The sequence below is a fragment of the Dermacentor silvarum genome, chromosome 3 (genome assembly GCF_013339745.2).
Source record: "Dermacentor silvarum isolate Dsil-2018 chromosome 3, BIME_Dsil_1.4, whole genome shotgun sequence".
In the NCBI taxonomy this organism is placed as follows: Eukaryota; Metazoa; Arthropoda; class Arachnida; order Ixodida; family Ixodidae; genus Dermacentor; species Dermacentor silvarum.
The window spans coordinates 182336636-182358376 of record NC_051156.1 but is presented as its reverse complement, the minus strand read 5'-3'; the positions used below and the strand labels follow the sequence as shown (position 1 = coordinate 182358376).

Below are 21741 nucleotides of genomic sequence, written 5' to 3'. Positions count from 1 at the left end.
TCGCCACCATACATATATACGGTTGTAACCACTTGGAATTTGTTTCCGCTGTCGTACATGCATGACAGTAATCCTCAAAGGGTCAAGTTGGAAACCCCACTTTACCTATCACATTCTCTTTGAGGAATCCCTCAGTGACACTAACTACAACCAACTGGCCTGCTCAAAGTAGTGGTTTCCAATGTAATACTAAATGCTTTCCGAGTGTACACATAGTTTTCGTTCATTGTCTCCTCGAGCTTGAACCACGGTTGTTGGGCAGGGGGGCGGCAACTGCGGTGTGTGTAGTGCCAAGGTGCATCGCCGTTGGCACTCCTGTATCTCTCGAAATAAGGTTTGCTTTGTTCATCCATTGATCTGTTTCATTACACTGCAGCATGCGCCATTGTGCTGCAATTCATGCCGCTCATTTATTTTAACCCAGGAATGGAATACAACACACAACATTTTACTGTGACATCACTTCATTTGTCATGCCACCATCACCACTGTTGACTTCAAGACACCGTCATGATCATGTTGCTGTCACCGTGTCATTGTAGTCACCATGCCACCACCTTCACATCGTCATCTCATGCCCACATCGTCATCATTGTGTAAAGATTTGTGCAAGATTTCAGGAGTTTTGCAAAAAGGCGAGAGTCACAAGAGTAACTGCTGTCACAGTAATTCCCATAGGTCAGCAGTGTGGGAGAAAACTCACACTCACTCACCATAATTTTTTCCAGGCCCCGCACTCACTCACGTTCGCACTCGCCTCCTATCACACTCTTGCAGCACTCACTCACGTTCACACTCACCTCCACTCACACTCATGGCCCTTACTCGCACTAGCACTCACCTCCACTCACACTCGCTCGCATTCACACTCAGGCCTCATTCACACAGTCGTCAAACAACGCTCCGTCACGTCACCGTCACGGCATCCGTTTTCGTCAGGGGAGAGGGTTTCTGAGAGGGTTTCCATCACCGTGCTGGCGACGGAAACGTAGAGCACCGCTCTGCGTCGCCGGCGAGCCGTTTTTGAGGGGAAAACAACTCGGAAACCCTCTCCCCTGACGAAAACGGATGCCGTGACGGTGACGTGACGGAGCATTTGACGGCTGTGTGAATGAGGCCTCACTCGCACTCACTGGCACTCACCTTCACTCACACTCACTGGCTCTCACTCGCACTAACCTCCACTCACACTCACTGGCACTCACTCGTACTCCCACTCATCTCCACTCACACTCACTAGCACTTACTCGCATTTTTACTCACTTCCACTCGTACTCCCTGGCACTCGCTTGCGCTCGCACTTACTTACACTTGCACTCACCTCCACTCACACTCACTGGCACTCACTCGCACTCACTGGCACTTGCTCACACTCGCCTCCACTCGCACTCACTGGCACTTACCTCCACTCACACTCACTGGCACTCACCTCCACTCACACTCACTGGCACTCACCTCCACTCACACTCACTGGTACTCACTTCCACTCACTGGCACTCACTCACACTCACCTGCACTCACACTCACTGGCACTCACCTCCAACCTCCACTCACACTCACTGGCACTCACTCGCACTCACATTCACTGGCACTCACACTCACTGGCACTCACACTCACTGGCACTCACTCGCACTTGCACTCACGCCTTTGAAATGAGTGCGAGTGAATGTGAGTGAGTTCACTCATGAGTGAGTGCGCCGACCTATGGTAATCCCCATATTTACGAATGAACACTTAATCAAGGCTCTTTCTTGACATACAAAGTGAAGCACAGCGACACCTTGCAGGTGAACTAGGTACTGTGCTTTAGTAGTACTCCTCAACGATTTTTATGATGAGGAGTTGCTGGAGGAATGCACCTTCACCCTAATGCATCGAATTGGATGCTAAGGGCCCCTGGTTACAAACACTTTTGTTCAGATTCGCCACGGAATGTCATTGAAGCTCAGTGAGCAGTTCATTTGAGTATTAGTAGTGTCATTCAGTTATTATTGAGTTGAGATGGAGTGTTGAGTGGAAGAATGCCCTAGAACACACGCGTAAATCACTTCAGAGCCATGAATTTGCTGAAGTGTGTTTTTTGTTCTCTCTGTCTGTCTTTTTAGAGGTATTCTGGGCAGCACATTGACACTTGCGTGCAGAGCTCAGAATATACAGGCAGAAACAAAACTTTGCTCCTAGCTCGTTTATTTGGTATAAGATTGAAATACCATGACTAACATTTTACTGTGACATTGTTGTCGCTTTAATTGTGGTGCCGCCATCATTGTTACAGACTGTGTATCCACAACAGCACTGTCACTGTAGTTTGAGAGTAATAGTACTGCCATTACATGTTGTGCAGTCGAGCTTGTGATGACAGAAGTTAGTGAACAACAACCCGTCTTTCATTTTTCAGGCGACCTGTGCTCAATTTTAAAAGATGTCGTCTCTTGAGCCAGCTAGCTCTTCCTCGAAAAAGGAGTCCGGCACCTGAAGTCGACTATGAAACCACTATTCCTGAACCACTAGAGGTTCCGCTAAGTGCCAAGGACTTCTTTCTCTTGGGAGAAACTTGTGGGTCAGAGGCAGACATGGAAGTGGCAGGTGACAAGGATGACTGCTCAAACAGTAACAGTGGCAGCGTATGTATGGCTGAAGGCATGGACTGTTTTATGGATGATGAGGACACTGTTGCTACCAGGACCATCGTGAGTGATGCCACCTTTTCTGCTTTGAACACTTGGATAGGTGGTAGCTGAACAGGTCAAGTGTACAGCTCAGGATGACAGGGAAGTTATTTGTCAAAAATAAGTTATTAGGAGTGGTGAATGTTGTGGTCATGCAGGATGTATACTTGTGTTATCTTTTTGTCCACACTATTCATTGCCACACCCCTTTGTTTGTGAAGCTTGTCTATATCAAATTGCATGGTTGTCTGTACACCGACAGGTAAAAAGCAGTAAAGATGTTTTGGATTCAGTGATACCCTTTATAATGCATGCCTTCTGGGCTGGGAACCTACTTGGCCTTACAGGTTTCATTTGACACATCCCAAGTAAGGAACAATGCCAGTTGCTTTACAGCATCATAAGGAAGATTAGTTTTAGATTGAATAGATTCTTGTAAACAGTTGTCCATTGTGTAGTATCTCAGTGCAACGGTAAGTTTACTTCCTTGCATTGTCATGGTGCTGTAACTCATCATCTGTTATGTTGCGCAAGTGAATTGAGGCTCTGTGATTGTCTGCAAGATCTGGCCCGTAACGTGCCGCAACTGTCTCACTTTTATCTGGTTGTCTTAAATAGCCCTAATGAGGACATTGTATTATGTGCGATACTCACAAAAAAAGAAGTTAGACACAGCAGAAGAGCATTCCTTTCCAGGCAGATGATGATAAGCTGATGAAGGCTAGTTCCTTTTCTACGTGGAAACCTACCATCAACATTGAAACCAATACATTCGATCGGGGTAAAATGCAAAAACACCCGTGTACCATGCGTTGGGTGCGCGTAAAAGAACTCCAGGTGGTCAAAATTAACCCGGAGTCCCTCACTACGGCATGCGTCATAATGAAATCGTGGTTCTGCCACATAAAACCCCAGAATTTAATTTTAAGCCAATACGACTTCAACATTCTTTCTACTTAAATAAATAATGAACATTCGCTAGTCATTTGTACTATCAGTGTTAAACGAAATGCAAATGGCAGAGCTTGTACCCACAGCATGACTTAAAGCACAGTGCACACTCTCAGCCAGTCATCACCAAAGACAACTGCGCACATCAGGTTTGCCTGCAGCATGCTCATCCTACTGCGATATTTTATGTCTGCTGTCATTGGTTTTCATTTTCTTGCTTTCAAATCAAAGCAGAAGCAAATTAAGGTATCGCAGTAGAGCAAGCATCCTCGCACCCTGCAGGCCGACTGAGTGTGCGAGGCTGTCTCGTGATGACTGGCCAAGAGTATTCGCTGTGCTTTGTTTTGCTGTGGGCACATGCTCTGCATTTCATTTGATGCTGGCAATACTACACTTGTACTACAGCAATTAGGCAGCTGCGTACCCTGTTTTGCACACATGAGAGAGCGACCAGTTCTGCTTGGTGCAAGCGGGCTTGGTGGCTTTGTATTTTAACTTTCTTTGTGTCTTCAGAAGTATTTTCATGTGGGCAGCTTTCGAGGTGGCTAGAATTGAAGCATTCATACACTTTGAAAGCTCCTGTCAGAAATTAAAAGCAGCCAAGGAACTACCATATATTGTTTAGAGCAAGGTGTAGTATTGTAATTATTGCTGGTGACAAATTCCTGACACTTTTTTTTTCCCTTTATATTTTTAGTGGAGTTCTTGTCCTAAGCTGTCTTAAAATGTTTTTCATTTGAGCTAGCCTGACTCTTAAGCAGATTATCTGGCCAAAATGTCTTGCTTCTTTGGGACAGATGGTGGTATAGTTATTCTGGCTTGTTTTGAGAAGCCACTTGTTGGTCAAGGTTTATCTGGGCATCCCAATTTACGAGGATGTCTCTACAATATTGGACAATTTGTTTTAGGGACTTCAAACAGAAGAATGTGACGCTGAAACTACTACCTTTTCATCACGTTTATGCCACATGACTTGGGATGGGGTAGCAACCGAAGTGGCTCACAAAGCAGCTGACTCAGCACCCATGGAAACTCCAAGCAGACCAAGAGAAGAACCCAAGAAGTGGCACATAACTTACATTGTTTACTGAAATCAAATAATGCACAGCAGGTGTTGCTGTGTATGTACAAATGTAAATTATATCGATAATATACATCTGAAGTTTCAGACGTAAACTGTTTTTGAATAAAAGACAGATGATGATGATGATGTGTGGTGTTTTATGGCGCAAGGGCCAGTTATGGCCAAAGAGCGCCATGCCAGTGTTTGTGAGTGTGCAGTGGAGCGATGAATTCTGAGAAGTAGATGAAGCTGTGGCTGTAAAAGGGCCTAAAAATAATCGCTGTAAAGTGCGTAAAATATACATGTACTAAAATCATGGCAATGACATGAGGTGTACTATGAAATGAAGAATGCATTGAGAGGTAATGACACGATATTTAAAATATTTAAGATGCAGTAATTGGCAAGAAGCACTACTGCCTGAACAGAGCCCTTGAACCACAAGGGCCTGGAGGCATGTGCTATAAAAAACTATCACAGCGGCATCCTCTGGAGAGAGGATGCGCTACGAACTAGTTGGGCTAATAACATGCAGGACCACATCGTTCAAAAAATCGACGACTGCTTTGGCATTAAAAATCGGTTCTTCGCCAAGAAACATAATGGGGTGAAGCGGGACATGATATCGGTACGCTTGTGGAAAATATTTCTTTCTTTCTGTTTCGGCTTCCCGGCACTCCACGAGGACATGGAGGACGGTCAGCCTCTCACTACATCTACCACAGGTTGGAGGATCATTTCCATTCAACAGAAAATTGTGAGTACCATATGTGTGTCCTATTCTTAGACGACAGAACAGGACATCAGTTCGCCGTGTTTTCATTGCGGGTGACCAGAAACCTAACTGTGGCTTAATTAAGTGAAGCTTATTATTTGTTTCAGCGTCCCACAAGCGCTGCCAGTGGTCTCGCAGTTTTCTTCGCAGAAAAGGCTTCAGATCTGCGAGAGGAATAGTAGCCGCAGGATTAATAGCTTGCGATGTAGTTGATGTGGCCAACTGGTCTGCAAGCACATTACCCTCAACGCCTCTATGGCCAGGCACCCAGCATATAGTCACATGCTGGTTAGATATATACGCTCTGCATAAACTGGAATAGAGCTCAGTAAGTACAGGATTTTTGTTTTTGCAGAGTGACATCAGAGCTTTCACCACGCTTAGGGAGTCTGTAAATATAATTGCTTTTTGAAGTTTTGATGCCCTTATATGATTCACAGCCGACAATAGTGCATAGGCCTCAGCCGTAAAGATACTCGTTTCCGGGTGGAGTACACCGGATTCCGAAAAGGATGGGCCGACGGCTGCATAAGATACCCCGGCATGTGACTTGGAAGCATCTGTGTAAAACTGTGTACACGAGTATTTAGATTGGAGTTCTAAGAAATGCATTTTAATGTGTGCCTCTGGCGCGTGTTTAGTGACCTCTACGAACGATGTGTCACACTCTATGAGTTGCCAGTGCCACGGCGGCAACAGTTTCGCTGGAGCCATAGGACATTGTTCAAGCAGCGGAACACCCATTTCCTCACTAAGATTCCTCACACGCAAAGAGAACGGTTTCCTCGCTGCAGGTCGGTTATGGAAGAGTGTAGCAGCGGTCATATCGTTTATGGTGGAATAAGAGGGATGTTCAATGTTTGCTTGTACTTTCAGAAAATATGTAAAACTGCTGTATGACCGCTGCAGATGAAGTGACCACTGATTTGACTCTACGTAGAGGCTCTGGATTGGACTTGTCCTGAAAGCACTGGTCGCAAGGTGGATACCCAGATGGTGAACGGGGTCTAGTATTTTTAATGCACTTGGCGTTGTGGAATTATACACTATAGCTCCGTAATCGAGGCGTGAGCGGACAAGACTGTTATAGAGGTTTAAGAGACACTTTCGATCACTGCCCCATGTTGTGCGCGATAAAAGCTTTAGGAGGTTCATTGTCTTCAGGCACTTTGCCCTCAGGCGCTTAATATGAGGAATAAACGTGAGTTTTGAATCTAAGGTTACTCCAAGAAACTTGTGCTCGCTGCTTACAGAGAGCGCATCTCCTTTGATTTCAATAGTTGGGACTGGCGTGACGCCTCTCTTGTTAGTAAAGAGTACGCAAGTGCTCTTCTGGGGATTTACCTTAAAACCATTTCCATCTGCCCATTTGGACAATTTGTTTATTACAAGCTGCACTTGTCGTTCGCAGATGGCAATATTGCATGACTTGAAGGCTATCTGTATATCGTCGACATAAACAGAATAAAACATAGTGCGTGGGATGACTGTGTGCAGGGAACTCATTTTTACGATAAATAGTGTGCAACTAAGCACGCCCCCTTGTGGCACACCGGTCTCTTGGGTGAATGACTTAGAAAGAGCGTTACCCACTCTTACGCGGAATGTGCGATTCGATAGGTAACTTTCGATTGTGTTTAACATGTTGCCACGGACACCCATCGCAGAGAGATCTCGGAGAATGCCGTAGCGCCATGTTGTATCGTAAGCTTTCTCTAGGTCAAGAAACACTGAAAGACACAACTGTTTATGTATAAATGCATCCCTGATATAAGACTCAATGCGAACAAGGTGGTCTGTTGTGGACATACCTTCCCTGAAACCACATTGGAAGGGGTCTAGTAATTTGTTATTTTCAAGGAAACAGATTAAGCGCCTGTTGATCATTTTTTCAAATAGTTTGCACAGACAGCTTGTTAGCGCTATTGGCCTGTAGCTGCCGGCTAGGGACGGGTCTTTGCCTTGTTTAAGCACGGGAATGACTATAGCTTCCTTCCACGAGGACGGTATATATCCATGCGCCCACATGACATTGAAAAGATACAGGAGTGTTTTCAGTGCTTCAGGATTCAGGTGCTTAATCATTTCATATATGACACGATCACCGCATGGCGCAGAGTTATTGCAGCAAGCGAGGGGTGCTTTCAGTTCAGTTAAAGTAAATGGATAGTTGTAGACCTCACTCGATGAACCTTTACGTTTTAGGGGCTGTCGCTATTCGCAGTTCTTTGACTCTCAGAAATGCTTGTGTGTAGTGGGACGCACTGGAGATATATTCAAAGTGTTCGCCCAGACAACCAGCCTGATCTTCCAGGCTCTCTCCTTGAGTACTTACTAAGGGGAGTGGGTGTACCTCCCGGCCTTTTAATTTATTTACTCGATTCCACACTTTCGTCTCATCCGTGTAAGAATTTATACTGGAGATGTACTTCTCCCAACTCTCCCTTTTAGCACGTCGACGTGTTCTTCTAGCCTGGGACTTTATTTGTTTGAAACTAATCAAGTTTTCGGCGGTTGGAGAGTCGCGAAGTCATCCCCAAGCTTTGTTTTGATTTTTCCGTGCTTCCTTGCATTCTTCGTTCCACCACGGGATACGACGTTTATTAGCCAGTCCGTTAGTTTGACAGATGCATGTTGTGGCAGTCTCAATTATAAAGCCCGTTATATATGCTACAGCATAGTCTATATTTAAAGAGGCAATATCATCCCTGCTTAAATAAGTTTGTTCTTGGAAACGTTCCCAGTTAGCCGAGTCAACCTTCCATCGGGGAATGTGTGGGGAACATAGATCTTGTTTTGTCAGTTTTAACATGATTGGGAAGTGGTCGCTCCCAAAAGGGTTCTTCAGGACGGACCACTCCAGGTACGGAATCAGTGTACTAGACACGATACTTAAATCTATGGAGGAGTATGTGTTGTGCGCCATGCTGTAGTAAGTTGGCTCTTTCTTATTAAGTATACATGCTCCTGAAGAAAAGAGAAAGTTTTCAATTAGGCGTCCTCTCACATCGCAACGAGAGTCTCCCCACAATGTGCTATGTGCGTTTAAATCTCCGACAACTATGTATGGTGCCGGAAGTTCATCTATGTAGTTCTGAAATTCGGTTTTATTAAGGTGATAACTGGGAGGAATGTATATAGAGCTGATAGTGACTAGCTTGTCAAACAGCACCCCTTGGACAGCAAGTGCCTCTAGGGGCGTACGAAGTTTTATTTCCCGGCAGGCAACACCTCCGTCTACTATGATAGCTACACCACCGGATGACACGACAGTGTCCTCGCGGTCTTTGCGAAAGATGGCGTATTGCCGGAGAAAGTTGCATTGTGTAGATTTAAGGTGTGTCTCCTGAACACACAGCACCTTCGGATTAAACTTGTGTAGGATTTCTTTGACGTCATTGAGGTTGTGTAGGAGTCCTCTGACGTTCCACTGTATTATTTGTGTGTTCATGTTGAAAGTGTTTTTTGTGCTGTGTGTAAAGGAGACTAACTTAAGCTACAGAGCCCTTATCGGGCCCTGTGATGCGGGCTTTTTCTTTTTTGGAGCGATCGCGAGATTCTCGCGGCTCCTTAGGCGCTGACGGCGCCGTCTGGCCAGTTGTTGTGTCCATCGCCTCTTGCGAGGCGCTGGACACGCGCTCTTGCGAGCGGTTGGTTTGACGGGAAGGCCTCGCCTCGAGGGACGAGGCCCTGGAGGCCACCAGCCCAGAGGTCGATGGCGCCTTCTTGTGAGTTGGCGGAGCAGCGCTAGCTGCAGCCGCCGAGGGGGCGGATGGCGTCACTGCCGGCTCGCTGCTTGCGGGCCGGGCAGGCGCCGGAAGCCGTTGTGTCGCTGCCCCCTGACGCGCCACATCGGCAAAGGTGTTCTTGGGCAGGTATGATACCCGCCTACGTGCCTCCTTGAATGTGATATTTTCTTTGACTTTAATAGTCACAATTTCTTTCTCTTTCTTCCATGACGGGCACGACCGTGAGTATGCGGCGTGCTCACCATCACAGTTGACACAATGTAGAGTGTTATTGCAAGTTTCGGAGGAATGTTCATTGGCACTGCACTTAGCACAAGTTTGCCAGCCTCGGCAGTTCTGTGAACTGTGCCCGAATCGCTGGCACTTGAAACACCTCAGAGGATTTGGCACGTATGGCCTAACACGAAGTCTGAGGTACCCGGCCTCGATGGACTCGGGCAGGACACTTGAACCAAAAGCAAGTACTAGGTGCTTGGTCTTGATTTCTTTCCCGTCACGCCTCATCTTAATTCTTTTAACGTTTATCACATTTTGCTCACTGAAGCCCTCCAAGAGTTCAGCCTCGCTTAGCTCCATTAAATCATCATCTGAAACAACGCCGCGCGTGGTGTTCATAGTACGGTGCGGGGTCAGTGTTATTGGGATGTGCCCAAATGACACTAATTTTGGCAGTTTTTCGTATTGTATCTGATCGCGGAGCTCTAGAAGCAGATCACCGCTTGCCATTTTTGATGCCTTGTAACCTCGGCCAAGAACTTCAGTGAGAGACTTCGAGACAAGGAAGGGTGAGATCATTTTCACTGTCTTTTCAGGCTTATCAGAGTGGATGACGTGAAATCGTGGAAAGTTTTGTGTTCTGTTGCCAAAAAATTGAAATACATCTTCGGTGCGCCCTCGTTTTTGAGGGCGATCAGGGAGTTTAGGGAAGGCGCTGTCCATGAGTATAGCTGGGATTTTCGGCAGCGATGCCAACCACCCACCAAGGAGCCCAACGCGGGGACGTGACAGGAGTTCCTGTAATCGGAATCCTGCCAACGCCAGTTGTACATCACTGCTATAACCAAATACAGCATAACCAAGACTGGCTAGCCACACAAGGTTAACCCTTGCCGCCCAGAAATTTGGAAGTGAGGAGAAGATAATAGGAGACAGGAAAGAAGAGACAGTGAAAGAGAAAGAAAAAGTGTTGAGAGGGGGACAGGAAAAGGCGACTGCCGATTTCCTCCAGGTGGGTCAGTCTGGAGGTGCCGTCTATGTGAAGCAGAGGCCGAAGAGGTGTGTTGCCTCCACCGGGGGGCCTTAGAGGTCCGAACACCCGGCATCGGCTCAACCCCCAGGATCCCCCTTTCCCCAGGCACGGCTAAGCCGCGCACGGCTACACGCGGGAGGGTCCAACCCTCATGTGCTCGGGTACGTGGTGTCGCAACACACCAAACGCCTGCTTACGCAGACGCCCCTGCGGGGAATAAAAGACAGATGCTTTTTATATTGAATCAAGCTACACCAGATGTATAGCTTGCAAAAAAAAGTAATAAAAAGAGCAGGCAGTCTTATTTCATGCAATGTTTTTGGGTTGTCAATGTTTTATGTGGAAGCCTGTATAGTTGGAATCCGAACTATCACAACTGGCATGCATTACAACTGCTGCAGCCACTGTGTGAACTTTATGCCGTTATCTCATCACACAATTGCACTATAATGGAGTCTTCCATTCTCTCCTTATGCTTCGCTATTTTTCTCTGGTTCCCATGCACTGAAGACACTTTTGCATCGCACATACTAAAATTGACTGAATTTGCAATAACTGCATTACCTGAACATAGTGCGCAAATGAAGCTTAGTGCTGTTAGAGCAGTACTGCAAATGCAGGGTTTTGTTAACGTTAAATAGTACATTTCAATGCCACCGACTTGTGCACCGCAGTCTAGTCGTGTTACTACAGAAAGTGACATTGTATGTAAAGATTAAAATGAATGCATTCATAACTACTCGCATCTGTGTAGAACACATGCAGCGACACAGAATGCCACTTTTCTTGCATTTCAAGAAAAATAAGACGTTCAAACTTTGTTTACAATTGTCACAGTTGCAAGTGTTTCCGTGTTAATGATGGGAGCAGCCCCCACTTAAGCAGTAGGTGTTTGCACTAACATAAGGGCAGATAAATTAATTGGTCACAGTTTACCATAACAAAGGACTTCATGCTTCACAAATCAAAAGTGGCAATTCATATTGGAAAACTAAGTGGAATGAAAGTATCAATTCAAGGGAAAAATCCCGAATGTCTAGAGCAGCTCCACATTTTTGAAGTTCTTGAAATATTTGCATTACCATTTTGATGCTAGTACAAGCAATGAAGAGCCAAAAGAGAGAGAGAACAAACATCTTTATTGCATAAATGAAGCTTTGGAGAGATGTCCTCATTCCAGAATGCCTTGGGCTCTGACTGCGTCCTGAGCCCTCGCAATCAGCCATTGCTGATCCTCGAGGTTGGAGCTGACCAAGGCTCTCTCCCAAAGCTCATTGGTTTGATTAAGGTTCGGAGGATGTAATGGTGCCTGTCTGCAACCCCCTAATGTGTGCCTGAGGGACGTGGGCTGTGCACAGAAGCAGCATTTCAGAGAGAATTGTGTAGGGGCTATGAGGATTTCTGGTTGGGTGGGGGAAGAAGAAGTAGTTTAATGATTGGAAAATCTAGAGAGGTCGGTCGGAAAATGGAGCATCTGGCCTGCTACTCTACGTAACGGAAGGGGAAGAGGGGAAGGAAGAGGGTCACAATGGGGGATGATAATGGAAGGAACTAGGTGAAAGGACACATTGCATAAATGTTATCACATTAACTTGTATGTATGTGATGTATTAACTTGTAGAGCTCGGAGGAATCGCTCCTGCTCTCTAGGTAGTGACTTGTGCGGGGGTGTGCATGCTCTGCGGGTTAGCTTGTAATGTGTGATGTCCTGGTGCAAGACTAGAGGGCGCATGCACTCGAGTTCGGATTCCTCGGCGTCCGTGGGTCTGATATCGAGCCACGTGGTTGGTCACCTCGGTGCCAGAAATGCTGTGTTGAGCTGGCACTCAGATGATCATGACTGATCTTGTCGGTGGCTATTGATGGATGATTTTGACCGTATTGGCATGAATTCTGTCGCTAGCGAAGCTGCAGCATGCCTGTTGGGAGTCGGTCGCTCTGACTTCAACCTCTGTTTGGGAGAGTGCGAGAGCTCTGGCCGCTTCCTCGGTTAGGAGGGGATTGTTCCGCGGGAATGAAATGCTGCTCTGATGTTCTTTGTTGACGATTACGGTGGCTGTTGTGGCTGCATGTCTGGGGCAAGACCCCGCATCCGTATAGGCTGTAGAGGGTTGACCCCCATATTGCTTGTAACTGGCGCGGGCCCGGGTCTCCTTTCACTGTGTGTGCATGATGCACTGTGTGCATGTTGCGAGGTACAGTGATGTTACTTTGGATGGCATGGCCGCATGGGGCAAGCTCACTGTCTCAGGCGGCGGATGGCTGAGCAAGGCAGAGAGCCCCAGGACCTCCCCCGCTTCTGTAACCGCCAACCTTGTTCGCTGGCCAAAAGAGGATGCTTGCTTCAAATTTTTATATTATGCTGGAGCAGTTGTAATAATCAATTTAGTTGAAGTGCAATTGAAATTGGTAAAAGAGCATGCTATGCAAAAGCACGAAGGTAAAGAAATGCACTCTAAAATGAGCAGTTGTGCAACAGTGCCTGTCGTTTTAAATCAGCACTGTCCTGTTTCATGCATGGATTTGCACCTGTGTGTTTACATCGTAACTTCTCAAGTATGAAGAGAAACAGGCATGGGAAAAGTTATGGATTGTAGTTGCAAGGATTTCTTGATCTGCTGCTAGGCCATCATTTCTGTTCAGACTTGTTAGTGTTGCTTTTGAGAGACGTGCCAAGCACACAGATGCAAAGTAAAAAACACTTTTAATTACAAATTCACTTTACAAATAATGCAAAGCAATTGAGATCCACCAAACACCAACAAGGCAATTCATGCATCTTTCTTGTGAACTTGCACTTTGTTCCAAGGTAGCTGTGCAACAATGTATCTGAAAGACAAGAGGGGAATGCATTGTTTCAGATAGTTTTGAAGGGTGTCAACACAGTGGCATGCATAGATCTTCGTAGTAGCAGGAGCAGCTAGATTCATACACTGCAGCATACTTCCACAAATGTGATGCAAATTTTTAAACTTTTACTACAAAATTGTGCTTTCCAAATATGAACCAAATAATAGCTCAACATCTTGGAAAGCATGGGAATCAGTGCAAAAATGGACAGAGACCAGAAAGACACTACACCAGCACTGCGGTGTTACTTCCTGCAATTTCCAGCCTAAAGTACTCCTCGCCATATATAAGAAATCGTGCTTATTTTTCACAATCCATGGTTTGTCACCAGCCAACTAGCTTACCCGCCGTGGTAGCTATGGTGTTGGGCTGCTGAGCACGAGGTCGCGGGATGGAATCCCAGCCACGGCGGCCGCATTTCGATGGGGGCGAAATGCGAAAACACCCGTGTACTTAGATTTAGGTGCACATTAAAGAACCCCAGGTGGTCAAAATTTCCGGAGATCGTGGTTTTGGCACGTAAAACCCCATAATTTATTTTTTTTTAGCTTGGAACAAAGCCAGCCTTAGGTCTTATGGGATATTTTTTTTTAAAGGGCAACGACAACAAAATATTGGATATAAAAAATTGCTCACAAAAATAGCAATTTTTGATAAAAAGAAAATTCCACCATTACCACTCACAAGAAGAGACGCATGACCTCCGAGATAAGCCCAGACCACACGTACATTTGCTATTGTCGGCACTTCAAAATGCGCAATCTGGATTTGGATATTATCCGGCGGTCAAGCTGGAGCAGAATTGAGCTGGTGTGCACCACGTAACATGGCCAGACTGGAACGAACAAGTGTGTACTCCAGCAGCTGCATCTGCTGTGAAGCATGTGCACTTTCAGCTCTGCAGTGAAGCATAGAATTGCAACTGGTAACATGCGATCCAAATGGTTTCTTCAACCTCTGGTGCACTAATGTATTTTTATCACTGTAGCACTTGCTGCTCATTTGCCTTGTCATTAACATGCGATACTGCTGATGCATGCGAGCACATGTAATATTAGCCAACTTGTACGACCACTCGTCTTTATTTGGGGCTACAAAGAAGCCCATGGGCAGGCCATAAGGGAAACGTATATGGCACTCTTTTGTAGAGATTTTTTTTTATTTTGAACATTTATGAACAGCTTTAGAACTGCACTCGGACTAATGTTCTGGCTGCCAGCCATTGTTTCTTCTACATATACACAAGCACATGGTTGATTGACGGGGCCCTTATGTCTCAAAGCACAAAACAAGAGCTACGAGAGGGTCTTCAGTGTGTGCCGAATGCTTGATACACAAGCATTTTCGCATGGCCACGATGAAATCGAGCCTATCACCTTATGTTGAGGAGTAGAGCATGCCGTAGCCCAACTGAGCTACCATGGCAGGTACATGGAAAGACAGACAAGATGGATACTTGAGTAATATGGTAAACAGCCTCTCATCTGATGAACTCAATAAAGGCATCTATTTATGCAATTAACATTTGTTCAAAATTTCAAGATTTTCCAATTGTCTTGATCTTCGCTAGGATTTGTTCAATAGTTTAGTGCCATTTTCCAATTTTGGGGGGTTGGTTTTGGGAGATCCTAATACAATCGCCATCTATGGGACCCCCTCCTGTGTCTGACATCATTTAAATCCAATTTTTTTGATCTAAAATTACTGATTCAATCCTTACAAGCGGTCAGAACGAGCAGCTTTACCTTTGAAAGATGCTGGGCAGGTACTGGTTGCAGTAGAAAAGAACTAGGACAGGGTTTTCACAGATCCAGACAGTCTGAAGTTTGTTTGCAATTGCCACGGACATCAGCTCAGCACAACGCTCTGGAAGCAGCACGCCAGGTACCTTCCGAGTTGGTTCATCCTGCGAGCAGATTACATTGAAATAAAGTTGAAAGTGCATTGCTTTATTTTAGTCACTCTAACAGCATGCTTGCATTAAAGAAATTGTCTATTGATTTTATGAAGTTCAACATCACAAAGCTGTGCCTTGGCTATGACAGATGTCATAGGGTATGGCATTCATTTTGGCAATCAATATGCACCTAAATGAAGGAACACAGGTGCGGTAGCCTTTCATTCCTCCCCCAATCATCTTATATTTCTGCTGAAGACCCTTAGAGGTATGCTGAGGATGTTAAGAAATGCATGTACAACTAAAATAGGAGGCCATGCAACAAAGTTTGTTGGTGGGTAATAATGCCCTCTTTGCATGTCCTTTGCCTTGCGAGGCTGGCTAGCAGTCGTCTTCAGAGTCGCATTTGTTAGTGCCTACTCCCTTAGATCACAGAATGCTTTTAAATGACACCAGCACTTTACCGATATGGACTGTTGGGCACTCTCTGTCATTGGTGTCAGGACGGGTCCTGGGCACACAATTGTCACATCCGTCAGGCCGTTCACCTGCCCCTGCACCATCAGGCTCTCGAAGTAACCCTGGAAAAATTTACAAGAATTCTTTCCATTAGATTTTCCGCTGCGTTGGTTTACCCTTCAGGCGCTGTGTGCACAATGGTGTACACTAAGATAGCACATCAGAAGCACAAGTACTGATGAAATCATATAGCATACATCTTCAACACTTCTGACTGGTCCTGTGCTGCATGTTTGAATAATATGTGTAACGCGATTTAGCAAAACAAGTTGGAAGGCAGACGGCTGCATGTTTGCTCATAGTGTCAGTAAGTCATGTACCGGGTTCATTTCTTCCGTTGTTTTTTGCAATGTTAACAGATCAGCCATATTTTTCAAGTGGTTGGATAGGTTCTTTCCAAGTCTCGTAGACATAAAACAGTTGATGTTCTCATATTTGACGTTCCTGTAGAAACATTCCTGTGATGTTGCACATTCTGTAAACTTGACAAAAATAACCGAAGAAATCAAATTACTTAATTCATTCTGTACCTATGTGCACTTTTCATGACTGTGGTGCAAGAAATGAACAGAAACAAAATTTTCAATGGAGAGAAAAGGTGGCCACATTAAAGGGTTAAGCAGCCTCTCAGAACAATGAATATTCATGGTTCAAGCATATTCAAACCTTTAGAAGGGTGAAGACGCTGCATTAGTAAGTTGAATACAAGCCACAAGAATGAACCACCCAGAAGTTGCTGCACATAACCGTGCAGAGCTACAGGAAAATTGCTTTAACTGAATTGAGTTCTGGGGTTTTACATGCCAAAACCACGATTTGATTATGAGGCACACCATAGCGGGGACATCCACATTAATTTTGACCGCCAGCTAGGGCATCTTTAATGTGCCCCCAATCCTCAGGACATGGGTGTTTTTGCATTTCGCCCCCATCGAAATGCGGCCGCCGCGGCCGGGATTTAATCCTTTGACCTCATGCTTAGCAACACAACACCATAGCCGCTCAGCCATCACAGTGGGTATCAAAATTGCTAACAGGTGCAAATTAAGACATGCACAGACGAAGTAGATAGGACAAGTGCCTACCAGTGATGTCCTATACTCACTGTGTGGGGTTTTACAGTGCATAAGCCACTTAAGCTAAGCTATCATGTACCAACATACACCTTATACAGGGGTAGGAGGCAGCAATATGCAACATATGCCATAAGATAATGTAAGGCTTAAGAAATTGTTCATTCACCTGAATTGCATGCTTGGTTGCAGCATATACTGGAGCCACACGGCTTCCTGCAAGAAAAGCAGAGATAGGTGGAACAATTGTTCTTGGCAGCAAGTGAAGATTTCAGTTCAAGTTTTGTTATGCTCTCTAGACTTCCGCAGAGAAATGAAAGCTCACATTCAGTTCTACTATACTGCATTATGTGCAATGTCTTTACAGCATGGTACCCTGGCATTACCAGCAACCGGCAGGGTCGTACAGTGAAATTCTCAGAATTCAAATTGTGTAGGCTGTAGCTTGGTTTGGCATGAAAGCAAACCCCCTTTGTGCAAACATGCAAGCTCTTCTGCTTGATGACCACATTTCGAAATGCACTGACCTTGTTCCACGAGCAACACAGATTCTCTATTGCAAAGCTTCTCTTTTAGGAATAGTTTACATTTTACTAAAGCTAAGGAGACTGCTGCCATGAGCCACACTAACCAGTCGCAAAGACATTGTGGCTGGAAAGACCCTTCACAATGCTAGCAGCAAATTAGCCTAGACAGGTGAAATTAGCAGGCTGCAGCACCTACAGTGTTCCGTAGTTTGTTCACCAATACAGTGGAATCTCGTCGATACGATCGTCACGGGAACTGGAAAATAAAATGTACCATCCGAAAACAGTATTATCCGAAATACATTGCTCCTATAAGACACTGGCCGGGAAAAGAAAAAACGTATAGTAATCCCGAAAAACGTATTATACAGAATTGTAGCAACGAGATTCCCCTGTATTAAAAGACTTGTGTAACGGCTTCACCTCCAACTTGGCAGCCCAAAATTAGCAAAAAAATTTTCCATTGGAGAAGCAATCGCATTCGGTCTTTCCAAATGCATCTTTCTTGTATCCATCATTTTTATTTAACAATGTCTCTTTTAGACTGATGGCATTAAACTTGCCCAACTTGCAGCTATGAAGCCAGCACCCATGACGAGCGAAGAGCCTCATACGAGCTAACTCACATGCAAAAAAGAAGAAAAAGCCCAGCTGCAATGATACAGAAGGCCCTTTGTAAGGTCACTCGAGGTCAAATGATAAATCACAACATTACCAGTTTTGAACAAGGAATCTTGTTGTAGCCAAAGTTTTGACAAGGGGGCTTGGTTTCATCAAGCAAGTCCCTTTGTCAGGGTCCCCTTAAATGCCAACTACAGTGACTTTTCTAATTCAACCACATTATCACTTCAAGCCTTCATCTTCCTGTGAACTTGTCTAGTTTGAACATCATCAGTTTTGTGGATTTCACGGGATTGTGCTGCATTGTAAGATTTAAAAAAGACAGTGAGGCAGAAAAAAAGACTTGTTTGAGCACAACGATCTGCATATAGCCATACCTTGTGCTCCACTCATGCTGCTTGTGACCACAATGTGCACCTGCCTTCCTGCTTCTTTTGCATTACGGAGGACGAGTCGCGTGAGCGAGACGTGGCCAAACACGTTGACCTCAAACATAGACTTGTCCTCTTCGATAGCATAGTCTTCAAAGTCCTTGAGAGTGCACGTTCCAGCATTGTTAACCAATACGTCTACCTGCAGTCATAGAAAATACACTGGTAGAACAAGAGGCAAAGTAAAAAAATGGACTAGACAACTGCCTCAGCTCTATGTTCTGCTACCTTCATATTCCAAGTGTTGAATTAGAGCCTTGAAATGGGTGTTGGCTGCATTATTCCCTATTTTACAACAAAAACATGCTGGCACAAAGTCAGTATCACAGCTTAAAACTATCTGAGAAACTCATTTCAGTTTAAGAGAGAAAATTTTCGGGAAGTAGGTCCAGTGTGATGCCCCATGGAATAACGTTTTAATGTAGATACTCAAGACACTATGCAGCACAGTCCATGTTCTACACCGCAAGACTATAATGTACAAATTCTACAAGCTCCTGTACCATAATAAATAAAAATTTGAACATATGGAAGAAGCCCCTCAAAAGTCCGGACCTCAAACACCAACTCAAGACCATCCAGAGGGCCCAAGAACTGGTGGAGTCACTACATTCCCGTCCCAACTTGGGCGTCGCCTACGGTTTCGGCCAGAGGAGCTTCCTGCATGGAATCTCCAATGGCTTAAAGCTCCTCAGGATCTCAATCAAGTTCTTGACTGACTGATATGGTAGAGCACATTCTCTCTTTGGGTAGGACGAGGAATTTTTTCACTTCCAAAATTTATGCTTCTCTTGAGCTGCTCTTCAACCTAGCATTCTTCAACATTCTTCAACCTGGCAGACTTCAACCACCTTGCTATAGCACTTACAAAAGAAAAAGGGATGTTCAAAAGCTTACAGCTCCATAGCATTGCAGGACCTTTTTCACTTGATCAGCATGGCAGGAAATGTCTGCCAAGTCGAATGGCAGCATCAGCACATCGCAGCGCTTGCCAAGTTCTGTAATCCAAATGGAAATCAAGAAAAAGGTACAAGCATGTTATGCATATGTAAAATGAATTCTTACCATGTCTTGTGGAATTAATGCGCACAAACTTGAACAGGAAAAGCCAGGATGCGATTTTTTTTTTACTGCTTTTGTACTCATGTTCAACAATATATGCTTTTGGCAACATAATGTACTATCATAGTGATGCAGGAAGCCTTGGCAGAGGTCTGCAATAGCCATAATCATTAGAGAACCCAGCCCCAGATATTTATGCAAAACCGCCAGCCAACCATGGTAACAACAAAAGTGAAGGTTTTTCAGCTATGCCAGGTCTGCCAATTAAAGTCAGATTTGAATACTCAAGCTTCCAAAAATATGTAAATTTAGACTGCAGAATAGTTCATTATAAGCCAAAAACTATGCTATTAAAATTGCATATGGTCTCACGTAGGGCAAAAGCCTTGGCTTCACATGCGAATCTACTCTGCAATAGACAGAGTGCACAAATTTTATTGCAATAAAATGTAAGTTTGTAGCCATAGCTATAGCACAGGGCAGCCATATATAATGGCTGCCCTGTTTTGCTGGAAGCTCACCCAAGCATCTTCCATGAACAGCTTGCAGCCTCTGCTGATTTGTGCCAGAAATAACGAGCTTGGCACCCGCTTCAGCCAGCTTGAAAGAAAGCCACTCTCCAATGCCACTGGACGCGCCCGTAATCCATACCACCTTGCCTTGTAGTGAGGCTGCGTAAATAATGCAGAGAACTGAAACATGGAAAGCGAGGACAACAAACCTAGCACCGCAGAATTTGGACATTAAAATTAGGTTTCACTGTATGTGTGATCAATTCTGGTTGCAAATTATTGACTGTCCTTGGTTCTTGACTTAATTGCCAAAAGCACACCACTGCTTTCCCACATGACTGAATTAAGTGCCCTCCGTCTATTTTTTAGCGTTCAATTTGCCACAGCGACTCGCGGGCTACGAGAAACGCTGTAAGTGGGACTAACGTGCAATATTGATCACTTCGATCTATACGAACATTACAGATTAATTCCGACCCCATCGGAGCATGCGGCCGGAGATCGAAAGTGTGGCCTTGTCCTCTGCAGCACAACGCCCACTGAACCACCGCGGCGGGCGAATAATTCTTGCGTTCCGCCCCCATCGGAATCGAACCCGCATCCTCGATCGTGCTCTGCAGCACGCATGCAACGCCCACTGAGGCACGGCGGCGGGCGAAAAATGCATGTTTGAGGTCAGGAAGTGGGCATACATCTCAACCAAGATTGTTAGCCATTTTCGCAAGGTCAAAATTTCGTTACATCTCATCAAGCGTTGCACTCAAGTTTCAAACGCACTTTGCACGCATGCACGCGCACCAAGTCCGCGACAATTTTCGTTAAGTTCTTTTTTTTGCCGCAGGGGTATCGTGCAATTGTGCGAGCCCTATAATAAAGTTTTTCATCCATCCATCCATCTTCCATACGCTATAGGGTCAACTCTCAACACAAAGTTTTACACAGTTGACACTGGTTATATCTTCACCAGGTCGAAACGACAGCGAATACATCAGTCTTAAATTACGCGCCAATGAGCAACCGGCCGATGCGCCACGCCATTGGCTGTGGCTTCCGGATGTGGAGAGGTGCGGATGGTGCGCAAGGGACGTTGAAAGTTCTGCCTACATTTTGTTTTATCCCAACGCCACAGCGAACCGCTTTATAACGTACTTTTTTTAAAAAACCAAATTCGACAAACGGAAGCTGTACAACCGTACAAATCAAGAAGGTTAATTACATATCAAAGTTTAACCATATTGTTTAACTCCTATCCGCTGTTTGGCCGTTGTGCCGCATACATCTGTACGGACGCACTTTTTTTTCTTACCTGCAGAACGGCCGAACTTTTCGCAGAATAGCAGCGTGAAGTCGGCGTCAGCGCGTGTCAACCACACCGCAAGAAGTACGGTGGCCGCAGCTACCAACAGAAACACAGTGAACAACATTTCCTGTCAGGTTATGTTTCAAGCGCTCCGTAAGTGAGAATCCAGACTTTCTTGTCTGAGTGCGTCGACTGGGGCGGCTCCGGCGCTGCGAAGTAGCTTTTGATACCCGCTCCGCATCACACGATTCAAGACTGCGCACCCGATTACGCGCACTTTTTTTTTTTTTTTTTTTTTAAGCGTAAAAAAGGGAGGAGAAGAGGGTGCGCGTACAGAAAACAGTATGCGCGAGATGAAGATAGCGATATATAGCAGACATCGCATCGGCGCACGCGGCGTCCAATCTGCAGCTCGACCAAGTTCTATAAATTTATGGACGCGTTCAGTCGTAGCCGTTTATCAAATAAAAATTTGTATGAATAAGTCTTGTA

The 21741-nt window shown here is 45.1% G+C and overlaps 3 protein-coding genes across 7 annotated transcripts in view; 2 read left to right on the top strand and 1 right to left on the bottom strand.

The window, feature by feature from the left end:
• LOC119446208 (uncharacterized) overlaps positions 1–4821 on the top strand; it is a 41271-nt gene extending 36450 nt beyond the window's left edge. For 3 of the 5 annotated variants that reach the window (XM_049663992.1, XM_049663993.1, XM_049663991.1), the window contains 2 exons: positions 2400–2691; positions 4530–4821. In XM_049663992.1, coding sequence (XP_049519949.1) covers positions 2400–2691; positions 4530–4712 — 475 coding nt within the window. In that variant the 3' untranslated portion in view covers positions 4713–4821. Of the gene's footprint in view, positions 1–2399; positions 2692–4529 lie in introns of those variants that run through there. The other 2 variants (XM_049663995.1, XM_049663994.1) reach the window with 1 other exon arrangement.
• Positions 1–21741, top strand: part of LOC119446203 (60S ribosomal protein L6) — a 182328-nt gene that overhangs the window by 91039 nt on the left and 69548 nt on the right. The window lies entirely within an intron of this gene.
• LOC119446207 (dehydrogenase/reductase SDR family member 7) lies at positions 13135–21506 on the bottom strand. Its single transcript, XM_037710569.2, has 8 exons — positions 21256–21506; positions 19959–20108; positions 19273–19373; positions 18322–18517; positions 16966–17012; positions 15669–15785; positions 15053–15213; positions 13135–13286 (listed from the first exon to the last, which is right to left on the bottom strand). The coding sequence occupies exons 1-8, from the start codon at positions 21371–21373 to the stop codon at positions 13229–13231; spliced, it is 948 nt and encodes a 315-aa protein (XP_037566497.1). The 5' UTR covers positions 21374–21506; the 3' UTR covers positions 13135–13228.

Coding starts and splice junctions, on each gene's coding strand:
- LOC119446207 (XM_037710569.2), bottom strand. CDS start 21,373: ATGTTGTTCACTGTGTTTCTGTTGGTAGCTGCGGCCACCGTACTTCTT. Junction 19,374..19,958: donor TGTTCATGGAAGATGCTTGG/GTGAGCTTCCAG, acceptor TTTGGATTACAG/AACTTGGCAAGCGCTGCGAT. Junction 15,786..16,965: donor CAACCAAGCATGCAATTCAG/GTGAATGAACAA, acceptor AAATTTTTCCAG/GGTTACTTCGAGAGCCTGAT.